This window comes from Pseudophryne corroboree, chromosome 5 (genome assembly GCF_028390025.1).
Source record: "Pseudophryne corroboree isolate aPseCor3 chromosome 5, aPseCor3.hap2, whole genome shotgun sequence".
NCBI classification, from domain to species: domain Eukaryota; kingdom Metazoa; phylum Chordata; class Amphibia; order Anura; family Myobatrachidae; genus Pseudophryne; species Pseudophryne corroboree.
This window is the reverse complement of record NC_086448.1, coordinates 742,233,158-742,249,153: the sequence shown is the minus strand read 5'-3', so window position 1 is coordinate 742,249,153 and position 15,996 is coordinate 742,233,158. Positions and strand designations below refer to the sequence as shown.

The window sequence follows — 15,996 nt, the reverse complement described above, 5'->3', positions numbered from 1 at the left end:
TGAGAAGTGGTATCAGCAGCACATAACATACACGGAAACCAATAATACCTAATAACGACAAATAATACATCAAGCCCAGTTACTTGTGTGCAATTTTTTCTTTTTTGTGGTATAAACACTCCCCTATGTAATAAGCTACGCACACACAAGTACAACATGTAATAAATATAGTCGCAATGTGCCCTCACTTCTGATTCACTTACATCACAAATCAGGCTAAACTGGACCCGACTCTAGGAGTAAAACAGAAAAGAAACTTCGGGCCCAATTCAGCATGATACGTATCTGCTGTGTACGCACGCGCAGGAGCCGCACTGCGCATGCGCGCACAGAGATGTGATGGCATCTCACTTATGTCAATCGGGCAGAGGCATTCACGGGGGCATCAATGCAGAGTTTTGGAGGAGTCAGCGCAGCGTTGGGGTGTGGTCCGGACAATTTGCAGGGCGGGCCGCGGCAGCTGCATGACATCACGCGCATCAGCTCCGACCCAAAATATGGCGGCCTGGCGACTGTCCACGCATGCTAGTGGATTGAGTTGTAGTTCTGCAAATTTTCGCAAAACTACAACTCAAGCTGAATTAGGCCCTTAATTTACTGAAAGGTGATGCCAATGATATTGCCAAATAAAGGCAAGGGGGGAAAAAAACACAACTTAAGCTTTCCTTATAAAGCGGCAAAGCAAACTGAAAACCACTGGAACAGGCGTTAACAAAAGGATACAATAATTTGCCGATCCGATGGGTTTCTCTGGCGAGTTCTCTCTAGTTGGATCATTTGCTTTGCTTCTTTGTTCCTTGCATTTAAGGTCACTTTAAGCTCCTCCTATAAGAAACAATTGGAGTGATATGTTATGTGGAACCATGAAGGTAGCAAAAATAACTAAAGAAGGAACCGGACTTTATTTATAATCATTGTAGATTATTGTTGCACGTTTCAGCCACTGAAAAAAAAATCAGCAAACTAACTCCTGTGTATGAATCAAGTGATCCACATGCTGCAATTCTGCACAAGTCACGGACACTCGCACTATGCCTGCTCAGCGAAAGATTTTCCTCGCCTACCACGAGCAGGGAGGAGAAGCGCCTCCCTCGCCTACCACGAGCAGGGAGGAAAAGATTCTCCCCCGCCTACCACGAGCAGGGAGGAGAAGCTCCTCCCTCGCCTAACTCGAGCAGGTAGGAGAAGCGCCTCCCTCGCCTAACACTAGCAGGTAGGAGAAGCTCCTCCCTCGCCTAACACTAGCAGGTAGGAGAAGCTCCTCCCTCGCCTAATACTAGCAGGTAGGACAAGCTCCTCCCTCGCCTAACACTAGCAGGTAGGACAAGCTCCTCCCTCGCCTAACACGAACAGGGAGAAGCGCCTCCCTCGTCTACCACGAGCAAGATGGATATATTTTGTTAAATAAATATACTAGTTATTTAATACGTATTACCCAGATGAATATACACATTTGCTATATATAATATCAAATAGCAGCATTACTTACTCCAAGCTCTAAGTAGTTGGGTTTTTGAGATTCTCATAACTAGTTCCAAAATCAGTAAAATTATATAAGAAATAAAGAAAAGTGTATGCAGACATCTCCAGGACATGGGAGCTGCTAAAAATCTTGAGTTAATTTGCAATCCCCCCCCCCCCAGCCCCCGATACTCATTCAACTATACATATTGCAAATTGACGCAAGATTTTTAGCAGCTCCCATGTCCTGGAGAAGTCTATTTTTTTTTATTGTATGTGAAAAATAACATTTCACATCAAATCAGAAAAAAAAAAAAAAAAGGATCACTAGCGAAGTCACATACTAGGAATTTATACCTAAAGGCGGCTAAGAAATCGGACAGACTGACTTTAAACACATCTGTAAAAAAAAGAACTACAAAAGAAGGTGGCTTACCTACCCGTTTAAGTTTTACAATTGCCCCATAGTTTTTCAAAGGTGCAATAACTTTGGCTTCAAGTCTTTCAACCTGGTAATACACCAAAGAGATTCATAAAAATTACAATGAAAAACTGCTTGTACAGTACATATGTAACAAATTTCAAAAATAGGATTATAATTACCTACCAGTAAATCCTTTTCTGGTAGTCCATAAGGGATATTGGGGAGACTTAGTACAATGGGGTATAGACGGGGTCCAAAGGAGCCGGTGCACTTTAAAATTTCTTCACTGGGTGTGCTGGCTCCTCCCCTCTATGCCCCCTCCCACAGGCAGTTATAGGTAAAATAGTGTCAGAAGGAGAAAGGACATACTTGAGAGAAGGAACATAACAACGAGTGGTGAGATTTACACACCAGGAAAAGAAAACAACCAGCAACAGCTCAGCAGGTAACCATATAAAAAGAGAAACTGCAGAAAAGTCAACGCACTGGGGCGGGCACCCAATATCCCTTATGGACAACGAGAAAATGATTTACCGGTAGGTAATTAAAATCCTATTTTCTCTAGCATTCATAAGGGATATTGGGGAGACTTGGTACGATGGGGACGTCCCAAAGCTTCCAGAACGGGCAGGAATGTGCGGAGACTTCTGCAGCACCACCTGCCCAAAATTGGTTATCCTCTTTGGCCAGCGTATGAAACTTGTATAACTTTACAAAAGTGTTCTTCCCTGACCAGGTAGCAGCTCGGCATAGTTGCAAGGCTGAGACTCCACGGGCAGCCGCCCAGGAAGAGCCCACCGATCTTGTAAAGTGGGCCTTCAGAGACTTAGGAACAGGTAAGGCTGCCAACACATAGGCCTGTTGCATAGTAAGCCTACTCCAACGAGCAATGGACTGCTTCGAAGCAGGGCAACCTTTTTTCTGCACATCATAGAGCACGACCAAGGAAACAGTCTTTCTGATCCGAGCCGTTCGCTTGACATAGATCTTCAAGGCTCGCACAGCATCTGATGCCTCCGGAGGAGCAGAAATGCCAGAACTTGACGGAACCACAATAGGTTGATTCAAGTGAAACCCAGAGACAACCTTCGGCAGGAACTGCTGCCTAGTCCTGAGCTCCGCTCTGTCCTCGTAAAAGACCAAGTAGGGACTTTTACACTATAAAGGCCCCCAAATCTGAGACACACCGAGCAGAAGCCAGGGCCAACAACATCACCGTCTTCCATGTGAGGTATTTGTCTTCAACCATCAGAGGTTCAAACCAGGAGGACTGTAGAAATTCCAACACTACATTCAAATCCCAGGGTGCCGTGGGCGGCACAAAGGGAGGTTGAATGTGAAGCACCTCTTGCAAGACGGTCTGAACTTCTGGCAACACAGCCAATTTCTTCTGGAAGAAAATCGAGAGGGATGAAATCTGGATCTTAACAGAACCCAGACATAATAAGAATTTACTTACCGATAATTCTATTTCTCGGAGTCCGTAGTGGATGCTGGGGTTCCTGAAAGGACCATGGGGAATAGCGGCTCCGCAGGAGACAGGGCACAAAAAGTAAAGCTTTAGGATCAGGTGGTGTGCACTGGCTCCTCCCCCTATGACCCTCCTCCAAGCCTCAGTTAGGATACTGTGCCCGGACGAGCGTACACAATAAGGAAGGATTTATGAATCCCGGGTAAGACTCATACCAGCCACACCAATCACACTGTACAACCTGTGATCTGAACCCAGTTAACAGTATGATAACAGCGGAGCCTCTGAAAGATGGCTCACAACAATAATAACCCGATTTTTGTAACTATGTACAAGTATTGCAGATAATCCGCACTTGGGATGGGCGCCCAGCATCCACTACGGACTCCGAGAAATAGAATTATCGGTAAGTAAATTCTTATTTTCTCTATCGTCCTAGTGGATGCTGGGGTTCCTGAAAGGACCATGGGGATTATACCAAAGCTCCCAAACGGGCGGGAGAGTGCGGATGACTCTGCAGCACCGAATGAGAGAACTCCAGGTCCTCCTTAGCCAGGTTATCAAATTTGTAGGATTTTACAAACGTGTTTGCCCCTGACTAAATAGCCGCTCGGCAAAGTTGTAAAGCCGAGACCCCTCGGGCAGCCGCCCAAGATGAGCCCACCTTCCTTGTGGAATGGGCATTTACATATTTTGGCTGTGGCAGGCCTGCCACAGAATGTGCAAGCTGAATTGTATTACACATCCAACTAGCAAAAGTCTGCTTAGAAGCAAGAGCACCCAGTTTGTTGGGTGCATACAGGATAACAGCAAGTCAGTTTTCCTGACTCCAGCCGTCCTGGAACCTATATTTTCAGGGCCCTGACCACATCTAGCAACTTGGAGTCCTCCAAGTCCCTAGTAGGCGCAAGACACCACAATAAGCTGGTTCAGGTGAAACACTGACACCACCTTAGGGAGAGAACTGGGGACGAGTCCGCAGCTCTGCCCTGTCCGAATGGACAAACAGATATGGGCTTTTTTGAGAAAAAAACCACCAATTTGACACTCGCCTGGTCCAGGCCAGGTCCAAGAGCATGTTCACTTTTCATGTGAGATGCTTCAAATCCACAGATTTGACTGGTTTTAAACTAATGTGTTTTGAGGAATCCCAGAACTACGTTGAGATCCCACAGTGCCACTGGAGGCACAAAAGGGGGTTGTATATGCAATACTCCCTTGACAAACTTCTGGACTTCAGGAACTGAAGCCAATTCTTTCTGGAAGAAAAATCGACAGGGCCGAAATTTGAACCTTAATGGACCCCAATTTGAGGCCCATAGACACTCCTGTTTGCAGGAAATGCAGGAATCGACCGAGTTGAAATTTCTTCGTGGGGCCTTCCTGGCCTCACACCACGCAACATATTTTCGCCACATGTGGTGATAATGTTGTGCGGTCACCTCCTTTCTGGCTTTGACCAGGGTAGGAATGACCTCTTCCTGAATGCCTTTTCCCTTAGGATCCGGCGTTCCACCGCCATGCCGTCAAACGCAGCTGCGGTAAGTCTTGGAACAGACATGGTACTTGCTGAAACAAGTCCCTTCTTAGCGGCAGAGGCCATAAGTCCTCTGTGAGCATCTCTTGAAGTTCCGGGTACCAAGTCCTTCTTGGCCAATCCGGAGCCATGAGTATAGTTCTTACTCCTCTACGTCTTATAATTCTCAGTACCTTAGGTATGAAAAGCAGAGGATGGAACACATACACCGACTGGTACACCCACGGTGTTACCAGAACGTCCACAGCTATTGCCTGAGGGTCTCTTAACCTGGCGCAATACCTGTCCCGTTTTTTGTTCAGACGGGACGCCATCATGTCCACCTTTGGTAATTCCCAACGGTTTACAATCATGTGGAAAACTTCCTCATGAAGTTCCCACTCTGCCGGGTGGAGGTCGTGCCTACTGAGGAAGTCTGCTTCCCAGTTTCCATTCCCGGAATGAAACACTGCCGACAGTGCTATCACATGATTTTCCGCCCAGCGAAAAGTCCTTGCAGTTTTTGCCACTGCCCTCCTGCTTCTTGTGCCGCCCTGTCTATTTACGTGGGCGACTGCCGTGATGTTTTATCCCACTGGATCAATACCGGCTGACCTTGAAGCAGAGGTCTTGCTAAGCTTAGAGCATTATAAATTTACCCTTAGCTATATTTATGTGGAGAAAAGTCTCCAGACTTGATCACACTCCCTGGAAATTTTTTCCTTGTGTGACTGCTCCCCAGCCTCTCGGGCTGGCCTCCGTGGTCACCAACATCCAAAACTGAATGCCGAATCTGCAGGCCTCTAGAAGATGAGCACTCTGTAACCACCACAGGAGAGACACCCTTGTCCTTGGATATAGGGTTATCCGCTGATGCATCTGAAGATGCGATCCGGACCATTTGTCCAGCAGATCCCACTGAAAAGTTCTTGCATGAAATCTGCCGACTGGAATTGCTTCGAAGGAAGTCACCATTTTTTTTACCATGGCCCTTGTGCAATGATGCACTGATTTTAGGAGGTTCCTGACTAGCTCGGATAACTCCCTGGCTTTCGCTTCCGGGAGAAACACCTTTTTCTGGACTGTGTCCAGAATCATCCCTAAGCACAGGAGACTTGTTGTCGGGATCATGCTACTCCGACCTCCAACTGTTCCCTGGACTTTGCCCTTATCAGGAGATCGTCCAAGTAAGGGATAATTAAGACGCCTTTTCTTCGAAGAAGAACCATCATTTCGGCCATTACCTTGGTAAAGACCCGGGGTGCCGTGGACAATCCAAACGGCAGTGTCTGAAACTGATAGTGACAGTTCTGTACCACGAACCTGAGGTACCCTTAGTGATAAGGGCAAATTTGGGACATGGAGGTAAGCATCCCTGATGTCTCGGGACACCATATAGTCCCCTTCTTCCCGGTTCGTTATCACTGCTCTGAGTGACTCCATCTTGATTTGAACCTTTGTAAGTGTTCAAATTTTTTTAGATTTAGAATAGGTCTCACCTAGCCTTCTGGCTTCAGTACCACAATATAGTGTGGAATAATACCCCTTTTCTTGTTGTAGGAGGGGTAATTTAATTATCACCTGCTGGGAATACAGCTCGTGAATTGTTTCCCATACTGCCTCCTTGTCGGAGGGAGACCTTGGTAAAGCAGACTTCAGGAGCCTGCGCAGGGGAAACGTCTCGACATTCCAATCTGTACCCCTGGGATACTACTTGTAGGATCCAGGGGTCCTGTACGGTCTCAGCGTCATGCTGAGAGCTTGTCAGAAGCGGTGGAACGCTTCTGTTCCTGGGAATGGGCTGCCTGCTGCAGTCTTCTTCCCTTTCCTCTATCCCTGGGCAGATATGACTCTTATAGGGACGAAAGGACTGAAGCTGAAAAGACGGTGTCTTTTTCTGCAGAGATGTGACTTAGGGTAAAAAACGGTGGATTTTCCAGCAGTTGCCGTGGCCACCAGGTCCGATGGACCGACCCCAAATAACTCCTCTTCCTTTATACGGCAATACACCTTTGTGCCGTTTGGAATCTGCATCACCTGACCACTGTCGTGTCCATAAACATCTTCTGGCAGATATGGACATCGCACTTACTCTTGATGCCAGAGTGCAAATATCCCTCTGTGCATCTCGCATATATAGAAATGCATCCTTTAAATGCTCTATAGTCAATAAAATACTGTCCCTGTCAAGGGTATCAATATTTTTAGTCAGGGAATCCGACCAAGCCACCCCAGCTCTGCACATCCAGGCTGAGGCGATCGCTGGTCGCAGTATAACACCAGTATGTGTGTATATACTTTTTATGATATTTTCCAGCCTCCTGTCAGCTGGCTCCTTGAGGACGGCCCTATCTATAGACGGTACCGCCACTTGTTCTGATAAGCGTGTGAGCGCCTTATCCACCCTAAGGGGTGTTTCCCAACGCGCCCTAACTTCTGTCGGGAAAGGGTATACCGCCCATATTTTCTATCGGGGGGAACCCACGCATCATCACACACTTCATTTAATTTATCTGATTCAGGAAAAACTACGGTAGTTTTTTCACATCCCACATAATACCCTCTTTTGTGGTACTTGTAGTATCAGAAATATGTAACACCTCCTTCATTGCCCTTAACGTGTGGCCCTAATAAGGAATACGTTTGTTTATTCACCGTCGACACTGGATTCAGTGTCCCTGTCTGTGTCTGTGTCGACCGACTAAAGTAAACGGGCGTTTTAAAACCCCTGACGGTGTTTTTGAGACGTCTGGACCGGTACTAATTGTTTGTCGGCCGTCTCATGTCGTCAACCGACCTTGCCGCGTGTTGACATTATCACGTAATTCCCTAAATAAGCCATCCATTCCGGTGTCGACTCCCTAGAGAGTGACATCACCATTACAGGCAATTGCTCCGCCTCCTCACCAACATCGTCCTCATACATGTCGACACACACGTAACGACACACAGCACACACACAGGGAATGCTCTGATAGAGGACAGGACCTACTAGCCCTTTGGAGAGACAGAGGGAGAGTTTGCCAGCACACACCAAAAACGCTATAATTATATAGGGACAACCTTATATAAGTGTTTTCCCTTATAGCATCTTTTTTATATATTTCTAACGCCAAATTAGTGCCCCCCCTCTCTGTTTTAACCCTGTTTCTGTAGTGCAGTGCAGGGGAGAGCCTGGGAGCCTTCCCTCCAGCCTTTCTGTGAGGGAAAATGGCGCTGTGTGCTGAGGAGATAGGCCCCGCCCCTTTTTCGGCGGCCTCGTCTCCCGCTCTTAACGGATTCTGGCAGGGGTTAAATATCTCCATATAGCCCCCGGAGGCTATATGTGAGGTATTTTTAGCCAAAAATAGGTTTTCATTGCCTCCCAGGGCGCCCCCCTTCCAGCGCCCTGCACCCTCAGTGACTGCCGTGTGAAGTGTGCTGAGAGGAAATGGCGCACAGCTGCAGTGCTGTGCGCTACCTTAAGAAGACTGAGGAGTCTTCATGCCGCCGATTCTGGACCTTCTTCTTGTTTCAGCATCTGCAAGGGGGCCGGCGGCGAGGCTCCGGTGACCATCCAGGCTGTACCTGTGATCGTCCCTCTGGAGCTAATGTCCAGTAGCCAAAGAAGCCAATCCATCCTGCACGCAGGTGAGTTCACTTCTTCTCCCCTAAGTCCCTCGTTGCAGTGATCCTGTTGCCAGCAGGACTCACTGTAAAATAAAAAACCTAAGCTAAACTTTTCTAAGCAGCTCTTTAGGAGAGCCACCTAGATTGCACCCTTCTCGGCCGGGCACAAAAATCTAACTGAGGCTTGGAGGAGGGTCATAGGGGGAGGAGCCAGTGCACACCACCTGATCCTAAAGCTTTACTTTTTGTGCCCTGTCTCCTGCGGAGCCGCTATTCCCCATGGTCCTTTCAGGAACCCCAGCATCCACTCGGACGATAGAGAAAAGCCATTATCCACACTAGCTTGCAGGAAACAGAGGAAACGTCCCAAGTGAAACTCCACAGGCGGATACGTGCGTTCCTCGCACCAAGAGACATATCTCCTCCAGATAAGATGATTATGTTTTGACGTCACAGGTTTCCTGGCCTGAACCATGGTAGCAATGACCTTTTTGTGAGCTAGGATGTTCCGCTCAATCTCCATGACGTCAAAGTCGCCATAAGTCTGGGTAGACGAATGGTCCTTGTTGAAGAAGATCTCTTAGTGGTAGAGGCCAACGGTCTTCGACAGATGTCTAGAAGATCCGCGTACCACGCCCTCCGAGGCCAGTCCGGAGCAATCAAAATTGCCTGGACTCCTTGATTTCTGATTTGCTTGAGCACCCTTGGGAGCAACGGAATCAGAGGAAACAGGTAGACCAGCCGGTAAGGCCAAGGCGACGTCAGTGCATCCACTGCCCTTGCCTGAGGGTCCCTGGTTTAGGAGCAATACTAATACCAATGAAGCTTCTTGTTGAGTCGAGAAGCCATCATGTCTATTTGTGGGCAGCCCCACCGTTCGATGATCTGCTGAAACACCTGATGATGGAGCCCCCACTTCCCGGTTGGATATTGTGACGACTCAGGAAGTCTGCTTCCCAGTTGTCCACTCCCAGAATGAAGATTAATGAAGATTGACGACATTGCTCTTGCATTTCTTTCCACCCAGAGGAGTATCTTTGACACCTCTCGCATGCAGGCCCTGCTTTTTGTCCCTCCTTGCCGACTGATGTACGCCACTGCTGTGGCGTTGTCCAACTGTTCTTAGATCACGTGATCCTTGAGTAGACGAGAGGCCCGAAACAGAGCATTGTAGATCGCCCGAAGTTCCAGAATGTTGATCGGAAGGAGGGCTTCGTGGGCTGATCACCTGCCCTGGAACTGAGCCCCTTGGGTGACAGCTCCCCGTCCCCTCAGACTCGCATCCATTGTGAGGAGAATCCAATCCTGGATCCCGAAACGCCAGCCTTACAGGAGATTGGAGGATTGCAGAAACCACAGGAGGGAAATCCTGGCCTGAGGTGAGAGCCGTATCATCCGATGCATCTGTAGGTGTTATCTGGACCACTTGCTCAGGAGATCCAATTGAAATGTTCTCGCATGGAACCTCACATATTGGATCGCCTCGTATGAGGCAAGCATCTTCCCCCAACAATCTTATGGTTAGATACTCGAGCAGGTTGGAGCATCATGCGGACCATCTCCTGAAGTGTTCTCGCCTTGTCCTCCGGGAGGAACACTTTCTGGGCCACAGTATCCAGTAATCTCCTCAGTAACAGGAGTCGCTGAGTTGGCTCCAGGTGGGACGTCTGTAAATATACCCATGGTGTGACAGAGGTTGGATAGTGCGTTCGATATGGAGCAATAAAAACTCCCTGGATCTTGCTTTTTTTTTTTTTTATCAGGAGATCGTCCAGGTAAGGGACAACATTGACCCCCTGGACCCGAAGATGGAACATCATCTCCGCCATTACCTTTGTGAACACCCTCGGAGCTGTGGACAGGTCGAAGGGTAGTGCCGGGAACTGGTAGTGATCATCCAGTAGGGCAAGCCTCAAATAAGCCCGATACGGTGGCCAAATTGGAATAGGAAGGTAGGCATCCTTGATATCCAGGGAAACCATGAATTCCTATTCTTCCAGGCCCGCAATCACTGCTCTTAAAGATTCCATCTTGAACTTGAAAACCCTTAGATAAGGGTTCAAGGACGTTAGATTTAAAATGGGCCTTACCAAACCGTCCGGCTTCGGTACCACAAACAGGTTGGAGTAATAACCCTTTCCCGTTGTTGCATTGGTACTGGAACAATGACGTGGGACTGGACCAACTTTTGGATGGCCTGTTGCAACGTAACCTGCGTATCCTCCAAAGCTGGCAAACTTGATTTGAAAAATCGTTGGGGAGGAGCACCGTCAAACTCCACCTTGTAGCCCTGAGAAATGAGGTTCTTTATCCAGGTATCCTGGCAGGAACCCTCACAGACGCGGCTGAAGTGATGCAGTCAAGCTCCCACCTCGAAATCTCCTCGGGGTAGGTGGGCACCGTCATGCTGAGAACTTAGTGGAAGCAGAACTGGTGCTCTGTTCCTAAGAACCGGTGTTCACAGGTCTTCTTGTCTTACCGCTGGTGCCTCTAGCCGCATTGGAGAGAGCTCTGGCCCTAGACCGAAAGGACTGAACAGACGGCCCCGGGTAGGAACGCCTAGTCATCGGTGCACCAGAGGGGAGAAAATAAGATTTTAAACCTACCGGTAAATCTTTTTCTCCTAGTCCGTAGAGGATGCTGGGGACTCCGTAAGGACCATGGGGGGGGGGGGGGGGGGGGTAGACAGGCTCCGTAGGAGACATGGGCACTAAAAAGAACTTTAGATATGGGTGTGCACTGGCTCCTCCCTCTATGCCCCTCCTCCAGACCTCAGTTAGAGAAACTGTGCCCAGAGGAGACGGACAGTACGAGGAAAGGATTTTTGTTAATCTAATGGCAAGATTCATACCAGCCCACACCATCCACACCGTATAACATGGAATATACGAACCAGTTAACCGCATGAAACCAAACAGCATCAGTCCGAGACTGATCAAAACTGTATCATAACCCTTAAGTAAGCAAAAACTATACACAAGTCTTGCAGATGTAGTCCGCACTGGGACGGGCGCCCAGCATCCTCTACGGACTAGGAGAAAAAGATTTACCGGTAGGTTTAAAATCTTATTTTCTCTTGCATCCTAAAGGATACTGGGGACTCCATAAGGACCATGGGGATTATACCAAAGCTCCAAATCGGGCGGGAGAGTGCGGATGACTCTGCAGCACCGATTGAGCAAACATGAGGTCCTCATCAGCCAGGGTATCAAACTCATAGAACTTCGCAAAGGTGTTTGAACCCGACCAAGTAGCAGCTCGGCACAGCTGTAAAGCCGAGACACCTCGGGCAGTCACCCAAGAAGAGCCCACCTTCCTAGTGGAATGGGCCTTTACAGAATTTGGTAACAGCAATCCAGCCGTAGAATGAGCCTGCTGAATCATGTTACAGATCCAGCGAGCAATATATACGTTATGGTAAGAACTTACCGTTGATAACGTGATTTCTCTTATGTCCACAGGTATCCACAGGATAACATTGGGATATTGTCGAGCGACAGCGAAAATGGCACTAACACGGTCACGAGCTTTCTGGCCTCCCAGGATGCATTGGGGCCTCCACTATATAGTCCCGCCCACTGACTCAGTCAGATCAGTTCTTTCCACAGCGATTTTAGGCAGGAACATCAGGCAGAGACCTGTACAGGCGATAAGAACACACATGCACACCCTTCCATACAAGAAGGAAGTGGTTTTAGTGATTGTCTAGATCCTCAAATCAGATGCGTCAGGGTGGGATCCCTGTGGATACCTGTGGACATAAGAGAAATCACGTTATCAACGGTAAGTTCTTACCATAACGTATATTTCTCTGGCTGGGTCCACAGGATTATCCACAGGATAACATTGGGATCACCAAAGCCATTTTAGTGGTGGGGACGCTCCTGATTGCACAGGAGGACCTTTCGCCCGAAGTCTGCATCATGAGAGGCAAAAGTATCCAAGGCAATGTTTAATGAATGTGTTTATGGAAGACCACGTGGCTGCCTTACATATCTGTTCTGCTGAAGCACCCTGTTGTGCTGCCCAAGAAGGACCTACCTTACGTGTAGAGTGTACAGAGACATTAGCCGGAATAGGGAGATCTGCATGAGAATAAGCTTCTGATATTACCATTCGGAGCCATCTCGCCAGCGTCTGTTTACTAGCAGGCCATCCTCTTCTATGGAATCCGTAGAGGATGAAGAGAGAATCGGTTTTCCTGATGGCACTAGTACGATCTATGTAGATTCTTAAAGCCCGGACCACGTCCAGCAACGCTTCTCCCGCAGATAGTCCCGATACCTGAAAAGCTGGGACTACAATCTCTTCATTCAGGTGAAACTTTGATACCACCTTTGGAAGATAGCTAGATCTCGTTCTGAGAACTGCTCTGTCTGGAAAAAAACTTAGGAAAGGAGACTTACACGATAATGCTCCTAAATATGAAACTCTTCTGGCTGACGCCATTGCCAGTAAAAAAAGAACTTTAACCGTTAACCACTTAAGATCTGCTCTCTCAAGTGGTTCAAACACAGGACTCTGGAGAAATTTAAGAACTAAATTCAAAACCCAGGGGAGCTGCAGGAGGAACAAATGGAGGTTGAATATGTACTACTCCTTGAAAAAAACGTACGTACATCCCGTAAATCAGCAATCTTCTGCTGAAACCATACAGTTAACGCTGAAACTTGAACCCTCAAGGAAGCAACTTTCAACCCTTTATCCAATCCTGCCTGAAGGAAATCCAAAATCCTAGCTACTTTAAAAGATCTCAGATTTCCAGTACACCAATGAATATAGGCTTGCCGTATTCTATGATACACACGGCCGAAGAAAGGCTTTCTTGCTCTAAGCATAGTTTGGATTACTTGTTTCAAAAATCCTTTAGCCTCTAGGAAAGAGGTTTCAACAGCCACGCCGTCAAAGACAGGCGATCCAGATGACTGTGACAACAAGGACCCTGCATTAGCAGATCTGGACGTTGAGGGAGCAGTATCGGTGCTTCCATGGACATGCTCAACAGATCTGTGTACCAATGCCTTCTTGGCCAAGCTGGAGCTATTAGAATAATCGCTCCTTTTGCCTGTTTTATCTTTCTCACTACTCTGGGTAACAGAGATATTGGCGGGAACAGATACGCCAGCTGAAACCTCCATTCTACTGACACAGTGCATCTGCAAGGACCGCTCCTGGGTCCCTTGTTCTCGATCCGTACCTTGGAACTTTGTTGTTTAGACGAGACGCCATAAGGTCTATCTCTGGTAGACCCCATCTGTTCACCAGTGTCTGAAACACTTCTGGGTGTAGGGCCCATTCGGTTTCCTGAATGCTGTGTCGACTGAGAAAATCCGCTTCCCAGTTTAGTACACCCGGGACAAATACTGCTGACAATGCTGGGAGATGGAGTTCTGCCCATTTTAGAATGGGAGTTACTTCCTCCATCAGTCTCTTGCTGCGAGTTCCTCCTTGATGATTGAGGTATGCTACTGCTGTTACATTGTCTGAGCGGATCTGGACTGGTCTTCCTTGTAGATTGTCCTTTGCCTGAACCAGAGCCAAGTAAATGGCCCTTATTTCTAACAGATTTATTGGCAGGCGACTTTCCCTTGGGGTCCACTTTCCTTGGAACCATAGCCTTCCGAGTACCGCCCCTCAGCCCTGCAGGCTGGCATCTGTTGTCAGGACTTGCCACTCTTTTATCCAAAAGGGTCTCCCCTTGTTTAAATGGTCTGTCTGTAGCCACCACGCTAGAGACCTTTTTACGTTTACTGGAATCTTTATCATCTGCGTTCAACATTTTCAGATTGAGGATTGGTCGGTATGACCCATTTGGTTTCTGGATTAGAAATAGATTGGAGTAAAACCCCTGTCCCCTTTGTGATGGAGGTACTGGGACAATCACACCTGACTGCAGTAATTGTTGGACTGCTTCTTGCAGGGCATTGGCCTTCGACTCTATATGAGACGGGCTGGTGCAAAAAAAATCTTTGAGGAGGCTGCCTCCTGAATGGGAACCCATACCCCTGAGATACTACCTTCTGCACCCAAGCATCTGCTGTTGACTGTTGCCATATGTGTGCAAAAAGAAGGAGTCAGCCCCCAACCTTGGAATCCTCCAGACGGAGGCCCGTCTCTTCAGGCTGACTGTTTCTGTTCAGGTTTGGAAGCTGGCTTTTTGCTAGCCCACTGCTTCCTACCCCTGGATTTAAACTGGGGTTGCTTAGGCTCCTCTTTAGCTTTCGCTTTGCCAACGAAATGAGCAAAATTTTAAACCCTTGGACTTAGGGTTATAAGCAGCCGGAAATCTGACCTTTTTCGATTCAGCCTCTGATTCTAGGATATCGGATAAAGGTTTTCCAAATAATATATTACCGACAAAAGGCAATGCTTCCAATTCTTTCTTGGACTCCGCATCTGCCTTCCAGGTCCGTAGCCAAACTGCTCTGCGAGCGACTACTGTCAAGGCTGAAGCTTTAGAAGCAACTGTGCCTACATCAATTGCTGCTTCTTCCAAATACTGGGCAGATTGTCTTAAACGGCAAAAACGATCCTCTTGCTCCCTAGTAGGAGAAGGGATGTCATTCTCTAGTTACTCTATCCATTCGCCCATTGTCTTTGCTACCCAGGCCGAAACCATAGCAGGTCTTACCACTGCTCCTACTAGAGAAAAAATATTTTTCAACAGGCTCTCTACCCTTCTGTCTGTGACATCATTCAATGAGGTAGATGACAGTGGTAAAGCAGATTTATGCACGAGTCGCAGAACATGTGCATCTACTTTTGGAGGAACTTCTCTTTTCGAACAATCCACAGCAGGAAATGGATAATAAGAAACCCATCTCTTAGGAATCTTATACTTTTTACTGGGCGCTGCCCAAGACTCATCCATCATTTCCGTCAGCTCATCTGACGCTGGGAATTCAGCTTTCACTGATTTTGTTCGTTTAAATACAGGTGCTTTTGCTTTTAAAAACTGTCTTGGTTGGCTCTTCCAACGAGAGAACAGCCTTCACAGCATTAATCAGTTCAGCAACATCTTCTGAACTAAAGCTCTGCGACTGATCATCATACAGAGTTGAATCTATTGTATCATCATCATCCGATGTATCATCTTGTGTAGTCTGCCACACAAGAGGCTACTGGAACCAAACCATGGGGAAGGGAGCTGCATGTATGGGTTCATAGTGTAACCTAACCCTTGAGGTGGTGCTACCGAAGCTAACCTGTCCGCTATTGAAGACAGAGTCTTTGCGAACATATTCCATGGTGGCTCTGTTGGTGGTTGAACCAACACCTGTTTTTTACTTCGCTGAAAAGCGAAACAGTTTGCACACAAACCCTCATAAGTGACCAATTGATTCATATCAATTACCCCTGACTTACAAGATAAGCATGTTAGGGCTGTAGGAGTGCTTGATAAATTATCCTCATCACTTTTGCCGCTCACAGACATGGTATCACCCTATGTGTCAGTATATAGAGGTGAGGTCAATCTGACCACAGTGCACCTGATTTGAGGGTCAGAACAGGACT

At 47.5% G+C, this 15,996-nt stretch overlaps 1 protein-coding gene across 1 annotated transcript in view; it reads right to left on the bottom strand.

Moving 5' to 3' along the window:
• The window catches only part of CIBAR1 (CBY1 interacting BAR domain containing 1), a 122,419-nt gene that overhangs the window by 59,969 nt on the left and 46,454 nt on the right, over window positions 1-15,996 (bottom strand). Inside the window, exons 3-4 of the mRNA XM_063924099.1 lie at window positions 1,902-1,970; window positions 724-825 (exon numbers count right to left, since the gene is read on the bottom strand). Coding sequence (XP_063780169.1) covers window positions 724-825; window positions 1,902-1,970 — 171 coding nt within the window. The remainder of the gene's footprint in view (window positions 1-723; window positions 826-1,901; window positions 1,971-15,996) is intronic.